Source organism: Phyllostomus hastatus, unplaced genomic scaffold (genome assembly GCF_019186645.2).
Source record: "Phyllostomus hastatus isolate PE091 unplaced genomic scaffold, TTU_PhHast_1.1 phas_contig_150, whole genome shotgun sequence".
Taxonomy (NCBI): Eukaryota; Metazoa; Chordata; class Mammalia; order Chiroptera; family Phyllostomidae; genus Phyllostomus; species Phyllostomus hastatus.
This window is the reverse complement of record NW_025333611.1, coordinates 22,927,591-22,945,977: the sequence shown is the minus strand read 5'-3', so window position 1 is coordinate 22,945,977 and position 18,387 is coordinate 22,927,591. Positions and strand designations below refer to the sequence as shown.

The following is an 18,387-nucleotide window of genomic DNA, read 5'->3' as shown; positions in this document are numbered from 1 at the left end:
AACTTTTTAAATAGAAAAATTAGAAGAGAAGATTAAAGAGCCAATGAAAGAACCTTCTGAAGAACCTTTGCCAATGGAGACAGAGGAGGAGGATCCTAAAGAAGAGCCAATGAAGGAGATCAAGGAGGTAAAGGGACACGTGGGAGCCAACTTTGATTGATGTGTACACAGTACTTGCAACTGAGGATCCAGCTGACATTGTTTTAGATGAAATTTTAGGGTTCTTTGAAGTTTGTAATTGAGTTTTTCTTTTGTAAATTTCATGAAATTACTTCTTACAGTAAATCAAGGGCCTTAGAAAGGGTCTTAGACAGAGCTTGGACATGCTTTTCAACCTCCTGATTTACGGACTGGTACATGTTAAAATTATAAGTACAAATTCATATTTGGGGAATTTTGTCTGTCCTGGCATGGAATGAATGATCTCCATACAGCACTAAAAGAGCTCTGATTTTTGTAAGCTTCCTTCTTTCATTGAGGGAACAGTGGTAGTCATGTTTTATTAGTAAGGAAGTTAACAAAAAAACAAATGACCTTTAATGGAGAGGTCTTCTTTGATTTTGTATACTGTATTTCCCATTTCTGTTTCTAAACAAATGGTTACTGAATCTGGAAGAGAGGACCATCTGCTGTTGCCAGGATCTGCTGTTGTGGCATTTGCCTTTGTCTAAAGCACAAGGATTTAGAATTTTATTAGAAATTCCTACTCAGAGTCTCCCCTTCCCGTGCTAGCAAAAGACTTGATGTTGGTTGCACTTTGAGGTATTTGCAGTGATACTTGTATTGATGGGATGTCCTGGTATACTGCTCAGATACTAATTAAATGGGAGTGATATTTCTCATAGGAGCCCAAAGAAGAGGAGATGACTGAAGAAGAAAAGGCCGCGCAGAAGGCCAAACCAGTAGCTACTACCCCTATTCCTGGCACGCCATGGTATGTATGTACTTAGCTTGATTAGGGAATGTGTGTGTGTTTGTTTGTTTGTTTGTTTACCATACTGTTTTGTTACACGGTTTATCCTATAAAAAGTACTTTTAAAAGGTATATGTCAGATAAATATTTTTATCTACTGAATATGTTGGTTTTTGTTTGTTGTATTTTGGGTGTTCAGATCTAAAATTCAGTTGCTGTAGTGTCTTCCTTCATGGTGCTCTCTGTTAATGTTTCTTGTTCATAACTGTGGACTTGAATCACAGTGAGATTCTGAATCCACCGTTTATTGTGTAACATTTTTAAAGTTTGCTTTTGTGTATATAACCACATGTGAATTTGTTTCTAGAACTGTGTAAAATTGTGTCTTTTTATCTAATTGTTTTATCTAATAATCTACTTTTTCTTCTTTAGCTTGGTTCTTTTTTTTTCTTCCCACATCAGTGCTTTCTCTTCTGTTCCTGCTGTAACTCATTTAATCCATCTGTAGTCCACACATTGCAATAAATTGATTTATAATCTGTAGCAGTGATTGTCAACTTTTTCATCTCGTGGCACACATACCCTAATTACTAATTACTGAAATTCTGCAGCACACTAAAAAATACAGATTTTCTGCCGATCTGACAAAAAATTTTTTTTGTCAGATTGACAGGTGTGATTTTGATTCATTCACACTAGATGGCTATTGTGTTGTCTCTTGTCCTTTTCTCTGTGTGACGATCAAGTGAAAAGAGGTCCGTACCCCTGACTTGTCGGGTATTACATGTTTTTAAAAATCTTGCAGCACAACAGTTGAAAATCGCTGATCTACAGCTTCCCCTCCAACATGTTTTTCTTGTCTTTTCCTCCTTATTTTTGTTATAGAAAAAGGAAGCATGTTTGTTCTATAGAGTCCCGCAGTGTGGATTTTATATTTGCATCCCTATGGTATTGTTTGGTAGAGTCCTGCATTTCTGAATTTCCTCTAAACTAGCAAGCAGATACAGAGATGTGATCAGATTCAGGTGTGATCCTTTTGGCAAGACTAGTTCATAAGTGATGATGTGCCTTTCCCTCAGGGTGCATCTAGGTGTTTCTTTGTGTGATGTCAGCAGCCATTGCTTCTTTTTGTGGCTTAGATCAGTGTGGTTTTCAATGAGGAGTAGTAAGTTTGCAGCTCCCCCTCACTCCCTTCTCAGCACCTCCATCAATGGCTGTTTAGTAATGTCTAGAGACATTTTTGCTTGTCATAACTTGGAAGGTGTTAATAGCATCTAATATCGAGTGGGTAGAGAGGCCAGAGATACTTCTAAACATCTACCATGCACAGGACCGCTCCCTACAAGAATTAATTACTTGGCCCAAAATGTCAGTGGTGCTGAACTCGAAAAACCTGGCCTAGATCCATTAAATCATTAAGGGTTGAAAGTGATAGTAATGTATTCCTAACATTCCTTTTCCATTTATTAACTAGAATGCTTAGAGATGCTTCTCCATACTAACATTGGTTACTTACAGGTACAAATTGCATAGGAAAGAATAGATACACCAGTTTTCAGAATAATGAGTTGATTTGACTGTACAAAATCATAGATTTAAATACGTGTTTCCACCCATTGCAGTTATTATCCTTATTGGTGTTTACTTGTTCATCTTTGGCCAGGTATGAAGCCTGTTAAGGTTGACTCCTGAGGGTTTTGTTTTGTTTTGTTATAACCCTATGTTTGATACCTTCCTTGCTTCCTGCTCTTACAAGAAGCTCCTGGGTTATCTCATGAATTTCCCGTCTTGGACTTAGATTCAGCCATTTCTCCACGGAGCCCTGGTTTCTTTTTGCGGGAAGTGGCACTTACAGTCCTCAGTGTGGGATCTAAAGGGAGTTGTTACTACTGAATTAGTCGTTATTTTTGACCTCTTTGGTAGACAAAGATGGAAGACACATACTGCATTGAGAGATACATCATGAGTTCCTGTCGTTGCTTTCACTCAGGTCTACTATAAGATTCTTATGAAACTTAACATCTATTTTCGTTCTATTTACTTACTTGCTTTTCACACACACAAGTCACAGAATAACAGTGCCAACAGTTCACTAACAGTGTCATCAGTAAAGACAGTTTTTGCTCTTTTCCCCAGTTATTTTTGTGTTTAGGGCATATTACTCTAGGGTTGCATGATAACGTTGTGTTTTAAAGGCATTGGGAAGAGTTGTTTTCCATGTAGTTATTTCGCCAACTTGATCCACAGGCTCATTTAAAAAATAACTATGCAGAATAGTTACTTGAATCCAAAATCAAAGTGATGAAAAGTCTGTATTCAAAGAATATATCCCTAAGTTTCTTAATGATACATGGGAGACTTTTTTTTTCAAGATTTTATTTTTAGAGGAAAAGGGAGGGAGAGAAACATTAATGTGAGAAAGAAACATCGATTGGTTTCCTCTTGAATGCGCCCTGACCAGGGACTAAACCTGCTCCCCAGGCCTGTGCCCTGACTGGGCACCAGACCAGCAGCCATTGGCTTTGTGGAATGATGCCCAGCCAACTGAGCCACAGCAGTAAGGGTGATATATGGGAGACTTTTACAAGTATTACAATTTCTCCTTGATTTTTTTGACATCATACATAAATTTTATATTTTGATGAGGTCACATTTATTGATCTTTTATTTATAGGTTCTAGGTTCTGTGTCTTTTTTAGGAAGCATTCACATTCCCTCTCCCATCCTCTGAAAAGCAACTATATGTTTTTAGCGCTTCTACAGTTCATCTGAATACAGTTCATCTTATGCCACTTTGCTTTTAGTGCCTGTTTGCTCTAACTTAAAAAACACCCAAAGAGGATTTTCCTTTTTTAAGAAAAAAGGTGAAAAGCAAATAGCGTTCAGTAATTGTTTTGCAGTTCTTATGGAGGCAGGTAGAATGGCCCTGCTGTGCTCTTTCCCTGGAAATACAGTCAGCATCAAGCTTCTATGGCTTCGAACTGTGTTTGTGAACGCCTGTACTTTCTCTCGGTTTGTTTTGTGCATGTGGCAAGACATGTCCTCAGGTATCAGAAAAGCCTAGGAGAGTTCATCAGGGTGTGACAGCATAAAGCTGGATGTAATTATTTCACTCGTGGTAAACAAAATAAAGACATTGCGCATACCTTGAATTTTCGGTCTGGGAACGCTCAAATTTTTCCATAAATATGAATGGTATTTGCTTCTTTGCTTTACACAATTTCAGCTTAGGAAGCTTTCCTAGGAGTGTTCTACTTTCAAATAGCAGAGGAAACTTCTATATGAAAGATAACCACTTGTTCAAGTTATTTTCCAAATTCTGTCAGTGAAGAAATGTGTTATCATTGTAACTTTAATTCTGAATTTACTATTTTCTGTTTCTTACAAAATGGGTAAGTGCTAACTTTAAGTGAAAAAGATTGTTCAGTGAAGGCAGGGTATACCACTTTATTTGGAGAGTATAATTTTTATTAGTATATCTCTTGCTATCTTCAAATGACTTTCTTTAGAGATAAGCTAAATGTAAAGTGTGAAGTTTCGTATTTCTCTTACCTATACTGGTATTGTTTTGGCATCACACAGCATTGCTTTTTACCTTTTTTAAAGGGTCACAAACCAATTGTAATTTTTTCTCATTGCTTACTAAGATTACATCATACAGATTTAACCTGCATTTATTTTTATATTTTCATACAAAGTGTGGCCTGCCTGTATTGGCCATGTTTGTCTGTAGTCTGTGTTGGGTTTTAACTTACGAAAAATTTATCTTTGAACTTCTAGTCACTTTTGTATTTATAAGGAGTGGCACGGGCTCTTTATTTTTCTTCTATGTAAGTTTCTCTAGTTATTTTTGTTTTTGTAGGTTTTTACTCCAGTATTTTATTACAAAGAAATTGAAACTTACAGAAATAGTGAAAGAATGTTTCTAGAACAGTGAATACCATGTATTGACCACCTAGATTCTGCAGTTAATATTGTATTGTATTTACTTGGTCATTTATCTTTATCCATCCCTAAATGCATCTCCCCATCAGTCTTATTTTTTTGATACATTAAAAGTTACACAGACAGCATGAGTTAGAATAGCATGTTAAAGTAGTTACCGCTGTTAATATGGATCAGACATACTATAAAAATTTAGACTTAGTTTTCTTCCCCAGGAAACATAGGGAAACATGTAACAGGATGGCGTAAGTGTCTCAGGATGGTTCTAATGGAAACTCTTCTAGGGAATTCTGCATTGACTGTTTGGATGAAAATCTCTGATATTTGCTTCCCCCATTGCCCCTACTTTTAGAATTAAGTGCAGACAGAAGTCAGACTTAGAGCAATTTGTATTTTCTAGGATCAGGAAACTAGTTTTTGGCTAGATTTCATGAAGGAACAAAAAAGGTATCCAGTCTGTTTCCTCAAAAGATTTGGGTTTAGTAGTATATTACATGTGTACATATTTATTTTTACTTGTGTTACTGAGGTATAGTTGAAGTAAAATAAGCTGAACATACTTAAAGTTTATTGCCACAGCCAGGATAAATATTGCCAGTATCCCCAAAAGTTCTCTTGTGTCCCTTTTGTAGTCCATCCCTCCCTCTTTTCCCATCCCTAAGCATTTCTCTGCTTTCTGTTATTATTGATTACTTTTGTATTTTCTATAATTTTGTATCAGGAATCACGTACATACTTTTTAAAAATACTTTTTCCATATAGTTTCTTTTTTTAAAATATGACAGCTTTATTGAGATAATTCATATCTCATACAGCTTAATGATTTTTTAAAATATTTTTTAAGATTTTATTTATTTATTTTTAGAGAGGAAAGGGAGAGAGAGAAACATCAATGTGCGGTTGCTGGGGGTCATGGCCTGCAACCCAGGCATGTACCCTGAGTGGGAATCGAACCTGCGACACTTTGGTTAGCAGCCCGCGCTCAATCCACTGAGCTGTGCCAGCTAGGGCTAGCTTAATGATTTTTATTATAATCACAGAGTTGTGTAACTACCAAACTCCTCAGTGCTAGGCACTGGTCTTTCTGTCTAGATTTCTTTATTTTGGAATTTCATATAAATGGAGTCATATAATATATGGCCTTTCATGACTGGCTTGTGTAATGTTTTTCATTGAACGATAGTAATTTTGAGGTTTCTTCCATGTTATTGAATATCATTAGTTTGTTCATTTTCATTGCTGAGTAGCATGCCTGTGTTTGGCTGTTCCATAGTGTATCCGTTCACTGTTTGATGTACCTGTGGGCTTTTTCCAATATCCAGCCCCTTCATGCCTAGATATCTGCCTATTTATAATAGCTCCCAAGTGGATATATCCCAAATTAATTACAACTAATGGACATTCTTGTACAAATCTCTGTGCCGACATATCTCTTTGTTCCTCTTAGGTAAATAACTAGGAATGTAATGCCTAGATTACTTGGTATATAAGCCTCACTTCCTAAGAAATTGCCCAGTTGCTTTCCAAAGTGGTCCAACCATTTTGAAATTTCCCTCAGTGTTGTATGAGTTCCAGTTGCACCATCCTGTTTGGGGTTAACTAAGCTTTAATATTTATGTCTTTTACCAAATCTGGAAGTTTTTTTTTTCTTTTTTGGCCATTATGTCTTCAGATTTTTACTGCCTGGAATCCTCTCCTTTATGGGATCCCAGTGCCATGTACCATGTATGTTAGGTGTTCTGATGCAGTCCCACAGGTTTCTGAGACTGTTCAACCCCGGGCTGTGTGCATCCACCCTGGTCTTCAGAGGAGATCGACACTGATCTGTCTTCTGGGTCACTGATGGTTTCCCGTGTTAGCACCATTCTGCTCCTGAGCCAATCCAGAGAATTTAGTTTCAGTTGCATTTTTCATTTCTAAAATTTCTTTCTCTCTTTTTGTACATTTTCTATTTATTGTGCTGAAAACTCCTATCTTTTCATTAAGTTTGTTTTTCTTTATCTCATGAAACCTAATTGTAACTGCTGCTTTAAATAAAGCCTTTGTCTTATTTCAGTCATAGTGACTTTGATAATTTGAACATCTGGGTTACCTTGGGCCTGGCAGCTGTTGATAAACTTGATTTTTCTTTCTGAAAAAGACCTGGTTTCTACGGGAGTTTCAGCTGCCTGTACCATGCTGCTGTCACGCCCAGTGTGTGACCGGGAGCCGCCCGAAGGGCAGAGGTTTGAGGGGGAGAGCTGGGATGTGCACACCTTCATGATTGCTTTCTGGTTTTGGCTCTCCTACATACTTCTTCTTCTTTTTTTTTTTTTTTTACTTGACAGAGGCCTCACAAAATTGTGGTGTTTGTTTGTTTTTTTCCGTTTGTCCGACTTGCTGGTTATAATGAACAGGAACAGTGAGCTACAGTGGGCGACAGTGCCATAGCGCAATCAGCACTTTTCTTTAAAACCAGATATGATCAGATATAAAGGCTTTGTAGAAGGTGGCATTTCAGTAATATTGGTTTGGTAAGAAAAATGAAGTGTTATGTAGTAGGGCGCTGTGGTGTGTCTCTGTAGTTTAGAACTGAGTAACTGCATTAGTTGTTGCCATGAAACTTATCCTTTGGTACTTTAAAATGTAGCATTCTCAATTTGAGTGTGCGCGACTGAGTTCCTGAACATTTTAAACTCTGACCACAAATTGCTTTGCTTTTCCTGGTTTTTTCAATTTGTTAAACTGCTGTTTTAATCTTAGTCCTCTCTCTTCTCCTAAAAGCCATGTTTGGTTCTCTAAGTCACTCCTAGTGACATGAGCATGTCCTTCCCCTGCGCCACCACCGTCTCCTTTGACAGGATGGCAGTGAAAGACTTGGCTGTAAAATGTGTTCCATAACGTAAGGCAGTGATACTTGAACCACTTCCTAGGTGTGTCGTCTGGACTGGCGATGAGCGGGTCTTCTTCTATAACCCGACCACCCGGCTTTCCATGTGGGACCGGCCTGATGACCTCATTGGAAGGGCAGATGTTGACAAAATTATTCAGGAGCCCCCTCACAAAAGAGGAATGGAAGAAATGAGGAAGCTAAGTAAGTTTTAAATGAGGAATCTATCCTCTGATATTAACATTGATTTACTATTTTAACAGAAAATAGGAGGCCATTTAGAAAAACTTTTTCTTCAAGGAACATAAGAAACTTGAGAAATGGAAATTAGATTGTTATGCTAGTTTGACTTCAGTAGTAGAAATATAAAAAATAGAGAATTCGGATGAAATTGCTGTTTTGTAAAATATTTATATGTGTAGTTTTTTTCCTCTTGTGCTCGTCAAGATTTCATTTTGTGTAGGATGTGTCAGTACCACTGGTGTTCTGTGATGACTGGTAACACTGCAATCCTCAGCCTTTGAGCACCTTTTGTGACTCTCTGAAATAACCAAACTGTATGTTTTTTAAATATTGTTTACTAAAATATTCCAAAATACAAAAACAAGATTTTGTAAAAACACGGAAGCTTACTAGCTTTTTAAGCTAGGTGAAATTTAGGGACGGTAAGCTTTATGCCTGGGTACATAGAACATGTGAACCTTATTAAGAGAGTACCTTTCATCTACCTCGTGTTCTGACAGCATTCCAGTATATATAATGAAGACAAATATTTGTAAATAATTTTTATTGCAGATTTTTTATCAGTAGTTTGCTTTTGTATTGATATGATTGTGTTTGTAGGGAATCCCCCTATGTAGTATAGAAGCACGATAAATGAATCATTTAATATTGTACATACTTCAAATGAAGTAAAGCTTTAATATGTGTCATTTATAATAATTGAGAAATCGTAATGGATTGTGTGTGTGTGGTGCTAACATTTTCTGCGTACAAGTGATTTCTCAAACTTTGCCTACCTGGTGCTAAAAATACTAGGCCCCTGCTTTTCCCCTTGAGCAATATCTGCTGTATAGCTGTGATACTGATAATACTTTATAACCGCGGTATAGAGTCATGCCAAGGGAGTTTTAGGAATCTGTTTTCAAATATTCAGTCCACCTATTTAATAAATATGTGCATCAAAGAATCATTTCAAAATGAATATTTAATGTAAAGGGAGGCTTAATAGAGGAGGTATAGAATTACCATTCTTTATTTAATGTTTCAAAGAGGACTACATGTTGTGGGATGGATATTTTATATAAACAGTAACTTTTTAAGAAGACTGTGTAAGGTATAACTATTCTTTGTAATATTTGAAATGTCTTTGCCAGGGCACCCAACCCCAACGATGCTGTCCATCCAAAAGTGGCAGTTCTCTATGAGTGCAAGTAAGTGAACTAACTGTAAATTGCAGCTTTTTTGTAGTACCTGTTAAAGCAAGTGTTCTGATAGTGGTTAGCAGAGGGAATCACACCTAAATATTTCGGTTGTTTGCTTGCTTATTTTTATTCTGACAGAGGTTAATTAAAATTTATCTTACAGTTAAAGAAGAACATGAATTAATGGAAGAACTTAATGAAGATGAACCTGTTAAAGCCAAAAAACGGAAGTAAGTAATACAGTTTATGTAATTCAGGTAGATTTTAAACGTTGATTAGATCATAGTTAGGCTGTGATTGGGGGCAGGTAATGTGTATGATGTTAGGAGATAGAGGTGATGATTGCTCTCTTAGGCCTGATATTTAAAAGCTTTGCTTAAGAGTGTAGAAATGGTGTACCTCCTGTTGCTAGATTTGCAAAAAAGACTTGGTAATTGAACTATGTATTATGAAGCCAAATGACATTTTAGGAATTAGTTGATAAATTATTTTCAGACATTCATTAGGCCTGGATTTTTTAAAAAGTAAGTTTTCTCCCTAATATAGATCCCAACAGACTCCATTCTAGGTAGCTTTTAAATAGAGACACACAGACTTCTCTCTTTTTACATACTTGTCACTTCCCTAGTCCTTGAATTTGTGGTCATTTTGCCTGGTGAAGAGAAAACCCACAAGCTTAGAAAGTATTCTGAGGGGAAGAGACTGCTATTAATTGGAAGCATGAACTTGGCCAGTGCTGTAGAGTTGGGTAAAATATGAATGTTACTAGTTAGGAGGGGGTGGAAGGGCCGGGTAGACGGTATGTGTGTGTGAGCAGGGTGGGGAGAATGGGACCATCGTTTAGCAGTGTAAAAAGGAAGGTTTGAAGACATGGGACTGGTTTATCATAGTTCTTATCTGCAAAGGACAGATTGAATGCAGCCAAATTATGGCAAAGAAAAACCCAGTAAGACAACCCCTAACAAGGGTTTTGCTGTTTGTTTGTTTTTTTAATGTCTTTACTGGCCACAGTGTTAAAGAAATTAAAGTGTTAAAGAGTCACTCATAACCACCCATAGTAACACAGCTGCTTTCAGTTTTCCAGTTAACTTTTTAGTTCTTGACCAAATGTATTTTTATTAATTGTAATCAACTGATTTTTTTTAATCTAGAATAAGAAATTTGTTTTCTTAATTGTAAATGACTGTATTCATTCTGTTTATGTACCATAATTTTGGATGTTCTACAATGTTAAACTTTTAGGTTGTTTTTAATTGTTTGTTCTTATAGACAACTCTGTAAGGTTTTTAACTGCTTTTATCAGGAGAATGTCAAAGAAGTCCTTTATGTGGATTGCCCGAGCTTCTCTATTTAGGTACAAAGCTAAAAGCCTGTTTTTCCTGGCTTAGTTTTTCTTTATTTCTTTTATTGAGATAGATAGTGATAGTTTGTATTGTGACATTTTTATTTAGTATAATTCTATAAAGGTTATTTGTTTTTTATTATTTATATTTCTTGGATGTCTTTTAACTCTATTTAAATAGTATTTAAATAAATTATTATAAGAGAGTATATTGTTTGGCAAATTGCTTTTACCTGTTTGTTTTGTGCACATCTTAGGTCACAGACTATCTCGCTAAGTTCCTGCAGGTCACGGATTATGTCTTCTGTTCTTTTTTTGTTTTGTTTTTATTTTATTCTTATTCCTCAAATTGTTAATTATCTCTCACTTACCATAATTGTCAGTTAGCCTTAGTTTCATTTAAATTTCCTGGGCTTCTTTCACTTCTGAGTTTTCTAATGTTCTGTGTTCCTAATTCCCTTAAGTTTATGAAGTTAATATGAACCACCTTTGTTTTTATACTTAGCAGATCATATTTAAGAAGGAATATCTGCTCAAACACAAACTATTATTGAATTAAAATTTTTTTGATTATTCACATAAACGGGCCTCCTTCATAGTGTAGATATTTGAGAGGGCACCCAGTTTCATGTTCACAATCTCACTTGAGCACCACACAGCAGCAGGGTTGCCCTTAGCCCCCAGGTGCGTTTTTGGAGGAACAAGAAGTAGTTTAGTCATTGATGAACAGTTCTAATTCCACCTAACTACTCCGGGGCCTATGTTGCTCTCTGGGACCTGTTCTTCAACTTAACTCTCAACTTACCACCCAGAAAGTGAGTAAAGAAAATGTCAGGTAGGTAAGGTGTATATCACACATATCCATCCACTTGGCCAAATTTGCAGATTATTTTAATTTTACTTCCCAAAGAAATATTTTAGATGACTAAGACTTATACCAGTTTTTTATTAGAGTTTTAAAATAGTTTATGTGTTTATAATATAAAGCATTTTGGACAATACTGTTTTTTCTATATCATTTCAAGAACTAAAAATATTCTGTGCTATTTAATTCTAACACATAGAGTTTTACTGCAGTGTAAGATAAGTGTTTTTTTTTTTTTAAGTAAGGTAGTTCATTTTGTGTTATCTAGTGTCAGGGAGAGTAAAAGTATGTATTTTTTCCTACAATGTAGCCATTGTAACATCATTAGATGCTTATTATAACTTTATTATTATAAACAGAAAGTTGCTTATCCCTTAGAGTTCATTTGATACCCTCAATATAATTTGTTTTTGCCAAAAATATGCTGCTTAGTAGTGAGTCTTGAATATTCTGTTTAAGATTTTAGTAAGATTTTTAATTAATATTTTGTCAGTTGATGCCTTATACTTTATTTTTTATAGGCGAGACGATAATAAAGACATTGATTCAGACAAAGAAGCTGCAATGGAAGCTGAAATTAAAGCTGCCCGAGAAAGGGCCATTGTCCCTCTGGAGGCCCGAATGAAGCAGTTCAAGGACATGCTGCTAGAGAGAGGGGTCAGAAAACAATCTTTGGGGGAGATATTTCTGTTTTGTATAAGTAATATAAATATGTCTTGCTAAAAGGTCAAATCTAAGGTTAGTGCTCATGCTGTGGGGGGGAGGTAAGGGGAGCCTGTCAAATGACTTTATCTTTTCAGGCAGCCTTTTTCTTGCTAATTTTATCATGTTTAACTTAATGCCATTTACTATCCTTTTAAGTACAAATAACATTAACATTTATTGGGTCATTAAATTTTGGTGAGTAATGTAAGACGAATATTAACATTGCAGAATGACGGAGTACTTGGAATAGGTAAGGTATACATAATTCTTCCTTTAATATCTTAAGAATGGCTTTTGATTAAAGAACTGGTACTTCATGATCTTATTATTAATGAAGCTTAATTGAGAAGGGGTTTCTTTTGGTTATATTCACAGACTCATTTGAATAAGTAAAATTGTTCAATTTTAAATCATGATATTGTTCACAAGATTGGAGCAAGCATTGAAAATTAAAATACAGATCTTCAAGGCTTTTTCTGATGTACTGATTTTTGAAATGTCACACAGTAGTGGTTATTTTAATGAGTGATTAGGTGTGTGTTATTTCTACACAATATAGAAATGTTCAGAGCCAATTAGTGTGGAAATTTGCTGTTGCTCACCTCCCACTGCTTGTCATTTATTAGTGATGGAAACTTCAGGATGGTTTTTATGATGTCTCCTTTTAAGCAGATGTCCTATAGATTTCAAGCAAAATTATATGACCTTTATGTTTTTAGAGCCAACTTAATCATGAAGGGCAATGCATTTTTTATTTTAAAGGTGTCCGCGTTTTCAACATGGGAGAAGGAGTTGCACAAGATAGTTTTTGATCCTCGATACTTACTTCTCAACCCTAAAGAGAGAAAACAGGTAAAAGGAAAATAACATTATGTAAGAAATGTGTGTCACTTGCCAGTATAATTTTTTTTTTTTTTTTTTTCGTTTTCCTAACACAGTGCTTTAAAAAACACAGTCATATCTTACAACCCAGCCATCCTTCCTCTGTGTGGACATTTCTGCTGCAGACGTGTGTGGACATGTTTGTGTGTGTGGACAAAGGTCTTGCCTCATGAACATTTTATCCTCATGCCTTGTATACACTGAGATCATATCTAAGAAGGTTTCAAAATTCATTTCAAGTGCATTCATTAATTTGAAAATGATGCCGATTTGGGGTGAAAAAGCAGCAAAATATAGATGAGTAAAAAGGGAAAGAAGGCTACTTAAAATTCTACCTAACGGATAGAACCAGCATTGAACATGGGTTTATAGCCTTTCTGATGTGTGTGTGTGTTGAGGATAGAAAAGACTCAGAGCATGTTACGTCCCTCACACATACACAAAGTCCGATATCTGAGTGGCATCTTTCAAAATGTCTTTTTACCATAAGCTTAGAGAAATGGGTGCTTTGGGGTCTCTGCTGAGCTCGAGTTGCTTTGTTGCCATTTATTCTTGTGATGATTCACTAACACATATCATCTCACGGTGATTGCTTCTTCCTCTAAAGCATTGCACACTTCCAACTTGTATAATTATTGAATTACCTGTTTTGCCTCTCCACTGGTCTCTGTAAAAAAAATGGTGAGTATGTTGGATCACTTGCTACAGAGCTGTTGAGCTACAAGATTTCATTTGGGAACAGTAGTGTCCATCTTCCATGTTTGTAATTTAATGGTTGGAATAATTCTGTACACAGTTTGTGTTATTCTGCATGTAAGCCTAATTGAGAGTTTTTATGAAAAGAGGAAATTTACAGTATGCCAGACATATATTTTAGTACTTGTAACAGAAATACATGATTTTCCAAATATCTTTTCATCATCTGCATTTCAAGCACAGTATTTAAAGAAAAAAAAAACAAATGATTTGTGTGTGACGGTCTCATTCTCACCCGAGTCGATGGCCCTATCAAAACCTGTAAATCAACCGTAATTCCTTAGTTGTCCTCAAGGTACATTTCAAGTCTGTCAGCAAATCTCCCTCTAAAAACTTTTCTCAGTCCCACCCCTTCACTGTTTCCCACAAACACCCTAACTCAAGCCACCGTGATCAGCTGTCGCCACCTGTGGAGCCTCCGCTTGATCTCCCTGCTGCCTTCCGGTTTTGCTCCTCCGTAGTCAAGTTCTTTGTCCACGCAGCAGCTAGACTGATTTTGAATTTTAAGTGACAATTTAAGGCAGTGTTCACTTGCTTAAAATCTGTGCAGCACTTCCATTGTGTTTAGGACAGAATGGAACTATATGGCGTGTAAGATTGTGCATACACTTATGCCTGCATACATTTTGAAGCCCTTTTCTTAAACTTATCTGTTCTAGCCAGCTGGTCTTGATATGCATTGGACAAGGCACTCAGGCACATTCTGGTGCTTTCTATTCCCTCTGCCTAGAATGTTTTCTCCCTCAGGTGTTTGCACAGCGAGCCTGTCATTTCATTCAGGTACTCAAATGCCTTCAGGTCAACCTGTCTCTCTGCCTTCTTTACTATCTTATAGCAGTCATAGCTCTCATTGTCTAAAATTACCTGTCTTTTCCTTCTGTAGAAGGTAAATTTTGTGAGGGGAGGAACTTTGTCTTATGCATTGCTTTAAGTGTAATTCCTAGAACAATGCTTAACCTAAATATTGAAGACTTTAAAATTTTTTATGATTTCACTTAAGAATATTTATGGCACTGAGTATTATAGTTTCTGACTGAGTGGAATTACAAGTAAATGTTGGGAACTAAAATCCTTCTGAAGTTTGAAAATGTTTTGAAGATTCTTATTTTTTTTAGAGAGAGGGGAAGGGAGGGAGAAAAGGAGAAAAACATCAGTGTGCGAGAGAAACATCAATCGGTTGCTTCTTGTACACCCCAACTGGGGACCTGGCCCGCAACCCAGACACGTGCCCTGACTGGGAATTGAACCAGAGACCTGTCAGTTCTCAGGACCTTTTGGGTTGCAGGCCTGTGCTCAACTCTCTGAGTCATACCAGCCAGGGCAGATTTGGAAATATTTTGTAAGATGATAGTGTTACCTCCTTACACTTAAATAGAGTGTTAAGCATTGTTCTATTTTGAATAAAAACTCTACTTAAAGGTTATCAGGCCTTTCAAGTAGAAGTTTTTTGTTACTGTATAACTTGAGTATAAGAAATGAGAGAAAGGAGAAGTTAACATTTGGGTTTAATACATATATTTTTCAGTACTTTGTGAAATACTCTCTTGGGAGTATAAAATCAAGGAGAAGGTAATTGAGTACGAGATTACATATTTGCACATGATAACTTCATATCTGAAATTTGTGCTTTGATTTTAAAAAACTTAATTTTCACTGAAAATACCTCAATGTAAAATTACATCTCTTTCAGTCTTGTTAGTTATCTGTAGAATATATATAAATACACACACATCATAATAAAAGATGTATTTTATATCATTGTTACCATAAATTTTAACTTCTAATTTTTCTTATTGTTTTTGATAAAAGGTTACTTAAGGGATCAGAAACATTTTTATTTGTTAAGACAAATTAAAATGTGTGGCATTTTCCAAAATAACCAGGCCATTTCCATGCAGGATGTTAAGCTCTGATGTAGGAAGAAGTTATGCTAACATTTCAAAAATTAAGTGTTTTCATATAGTGTACCTTATTCAGAGCTCTTTAAGATTGAGAGTGTTGCAGTATGGCAATACATTACCAATACACCAGTAATTACTCATGATTGTCACCTGTTTCATCTAGGCCACTGTTTACCTAATCAGTATCAAATTATAAATTGAGTTACATTGATGTGACAATCAAATAATGGAGATCTGTTGGAAAGGAAAGACTGTTGTTCTATACACTGAATACTCAGACAACAGTGTGTACATTCTTTCCCATACCAACCAATTCTCCGAGCACTAGCCGGGTGTCCTGCCATTAAATTGAATTCTGACAGTTTACCAGAGTAGGCATCAGGCCTCACAGATTAGGGGCTCAGTCCTCTTAAGAGTGATCCCACTTCAGACACTAGTCACAAATTGTAGGTCCCCAGCTTACCTACGCTTCTGTTTAACTCAGCTGTGTTTCCGGGGTTCCCATGACGCTTTCTTCAGGTTAATTAATTTGCTGTGAGAACTCAGGGAAATGTTTCCTTTTGTTTACTGGGTTATTTTACAGTGAAGGATATGCTAAGGATACAGGATGAATGGCAGATGATGAGATACAAAGGACAAGGTCTGTCCGTGTGGAGTTGAGGCATGCCCCACTCCCAGCATGTGGATGTGTTCATTGTCAGGAGGTCAGGAGCTCTCTGCACGCCTTTGGTTAGGATTTTTATGGAGGCTTCATTACACAGGCGTAATTGATTAAATCATTGGCCATTGTGGATTTCTAGCCCCTCCCCCTGCAGGTTGAGAGTGGACTGAAGGTCCCATCCCTCTGATTACATGGTCAGTACCAGCCCCTGTCCTGTGGTTATCTAAAGGCTTTCCCAAAATCACTTCATTGACATAAACTTGGCTGTGGTGGAAAGGGGCTTGTTATGAATAATGAAGGACTATTTTTTTTCTCCCTTATTTCAGGAACAGGACAAAAAACCAGATCACCTAGGAAATTATACGGCATTTTAGGAGCACTGGTCAGGAGCTCAGACAGACCAAATCTATATATTTTCTTCTTATATCACAGTGTCACACACATATTTTGTAAACTTATATTGTGAAGAAAAATATACATATAAAAAAGTTGGGAAATCATAAGGGTTAATTTCACAAAGTGAGCATACCATGTAATTAATTACCAGGCTCAGGAAATAAAAGCAGTCGTACAAGATGACGGAGTTCTAGAGATCTGTACACCATATTGCCTGTAGTTGACAGTACTGTTTTGTACACTAAAAATTTTGCTGAGAGCATAGATCTTAAGTGTTCTTATCAAACACAGTAATAAAAAGGGCAGGAGGAACCTTTTGGAGGTGATGGGAATGTTCACGTCACAGCTTGTGGTGACGGTTTCACAGATGTGTGTTTACTTCCAAACTCAGGTTAAATATGTATAACTTTTTGTAGGTCAGTTATACTTCAGTAAAGTGGCTTTAAGGAAAAGGAAGAAATGGAATATTACCAGCACCCCCGGGGCTGCATTCCTCGGAGGATTAAACAGTATATAGCTCTTTAGTATGTGTCTATGTATTTGATTATGCCTATCAAGTGAACTGAACTAGGAATTGTTTTTAAAACTTAACTTCTATAACATTTTGTTCATAAGTTCATGTTATAAGAAAATAACTGCTTAAAACAGAGAACATAAAGCTAAGTGTTTTGGGAAGAATGAACAATAATTAGGAGGAACTTGGAGGTGTAACAGAACTCCTGATTTTCTATGCGATGTTCTTCTTAGAGAATGATTCCTAACCTTGGTGTGAGATGTAAAGTTTTCTCCAGTTTCTCGAGAGAAACTTCTTAATACTTTTTTATAAGTGGGAAAGTATGTACTGAGAAAGGAGAGAGGAATTAGAAACAACTCTCCCTCTCCCATCAGCATGCAAATACTTCATGATTTCCTGCAGTGCTATATTTAGAAAGTATTGAAAATGACCTACCTGCCTAGCAGGGGACCAGTGAGATAATTATAGACATTTCTGTAAAGCTGTTGAAGATAGGTGGGTACATGTTAGACTGACCTGGGAAGGTGCCAGCAGTATTTTAAAGAAAACATTTTTTGTCTTTTCCAAAGATACACACATGTACATATTTAGAGAGCCAAATAATTCTGTAAGGTATGTTAGGAGAAATATTAAGAGTTTTGCCCCAATTTTATCTACCTGAAGACGTTCCAGAGCCTTCTGACTTCCATCTGGACTGGTTTCCCTCTGCACCTGATACACAGCTGTCATTTTTGAGGATGACAGCATTTTACCATTATCTTGGGGGGATTTCCTTCATCTCTCTTGGTTGTTTTGTTTTGTTTTGTTTTGTTTTAAGAGGATAAGTAGGGGGAGTTTACCTGTTCCCTACATCGTAAGTCCTTTCTTTCTTGGTTTATTCCTTTTTGATGTGTTCCATTCTTATAGTAGCTTCTTGAGAGAACGTGCATAGGAAATAAATGGTGGAGGCCTTACATACTTAAAAATGTGTTTCTTGTATCCTAATTTGAGATTGCTTGACTGGGTTGGAAATGTTTTCCTTCAGGATTTTGAAGCCATTGTTCTGCTTCTGGTTTTGGTGGTGTTTTCACTGGTTCTTTTGTGTATGGACCTGTTTGTTTATTGAGCCTGCCAGGTCTTTCCTCAGTCCTCAGTGTTGTGAAGTTTCATGGTGCTTACGTGCCCTGGTGGAAAGGCCTATTGTACTGGGCATATGCTGGCTCTTTGAATGTGGA

The 18,387-nt window shown here is 36.5% G+C and overlaps 1 protein-coding gene across 5 annotated transcripts in view; it reads left to right on the top strand.

Moving 5' to 3' along the window:
• TCERG1 (transcription elongation regulator 1) overlaps window positions 1-18,387 on the top strand; it is a 60,983-nt gene that overhangs the window by 22,711 nt on the left and 19,885 nt on the right. For 4 of the 5 annotated variants that reach the window (XR_006784189.1, XM_045825654.1, XM_045825646.1 and 1 more), the window contains 7 exons: window positions 15-127; window positions 846-934; window positions 7,771-7,931; window positions 9,104-9,160; window positions 9,315-9,381; window positions 11,880-12,015; window positions 12,826-12,915. Coding sequence is in view for 4 of the 5 variants with exons in the window: in XM_045825654.1 (XP_045681610.1) it covers window positions 15-127; window positions 846-934; window positions 7,771-7,931; window positions 9,104-9,160; window positions 9,315-9,381; window positions 11,880-12,015; window positions 12,826-12,915 (713 nt within the window). In the remaining variant the exon portion in view is untranslated. Of the gene's footprint in view, window positions 1-14; window positions 128-845; window positions 935-7,770; window positions 7,932-9,103; window positions 9,161-9,314; window positions 9,382-10,454; window positions 10,506-11,879; window positions 12,016-12,825; window positions 12,916-18,387 lie in introns of all 5 variants that reach the window. The other variant, XM_045825668.1, reaches the window with a different exon arrangement.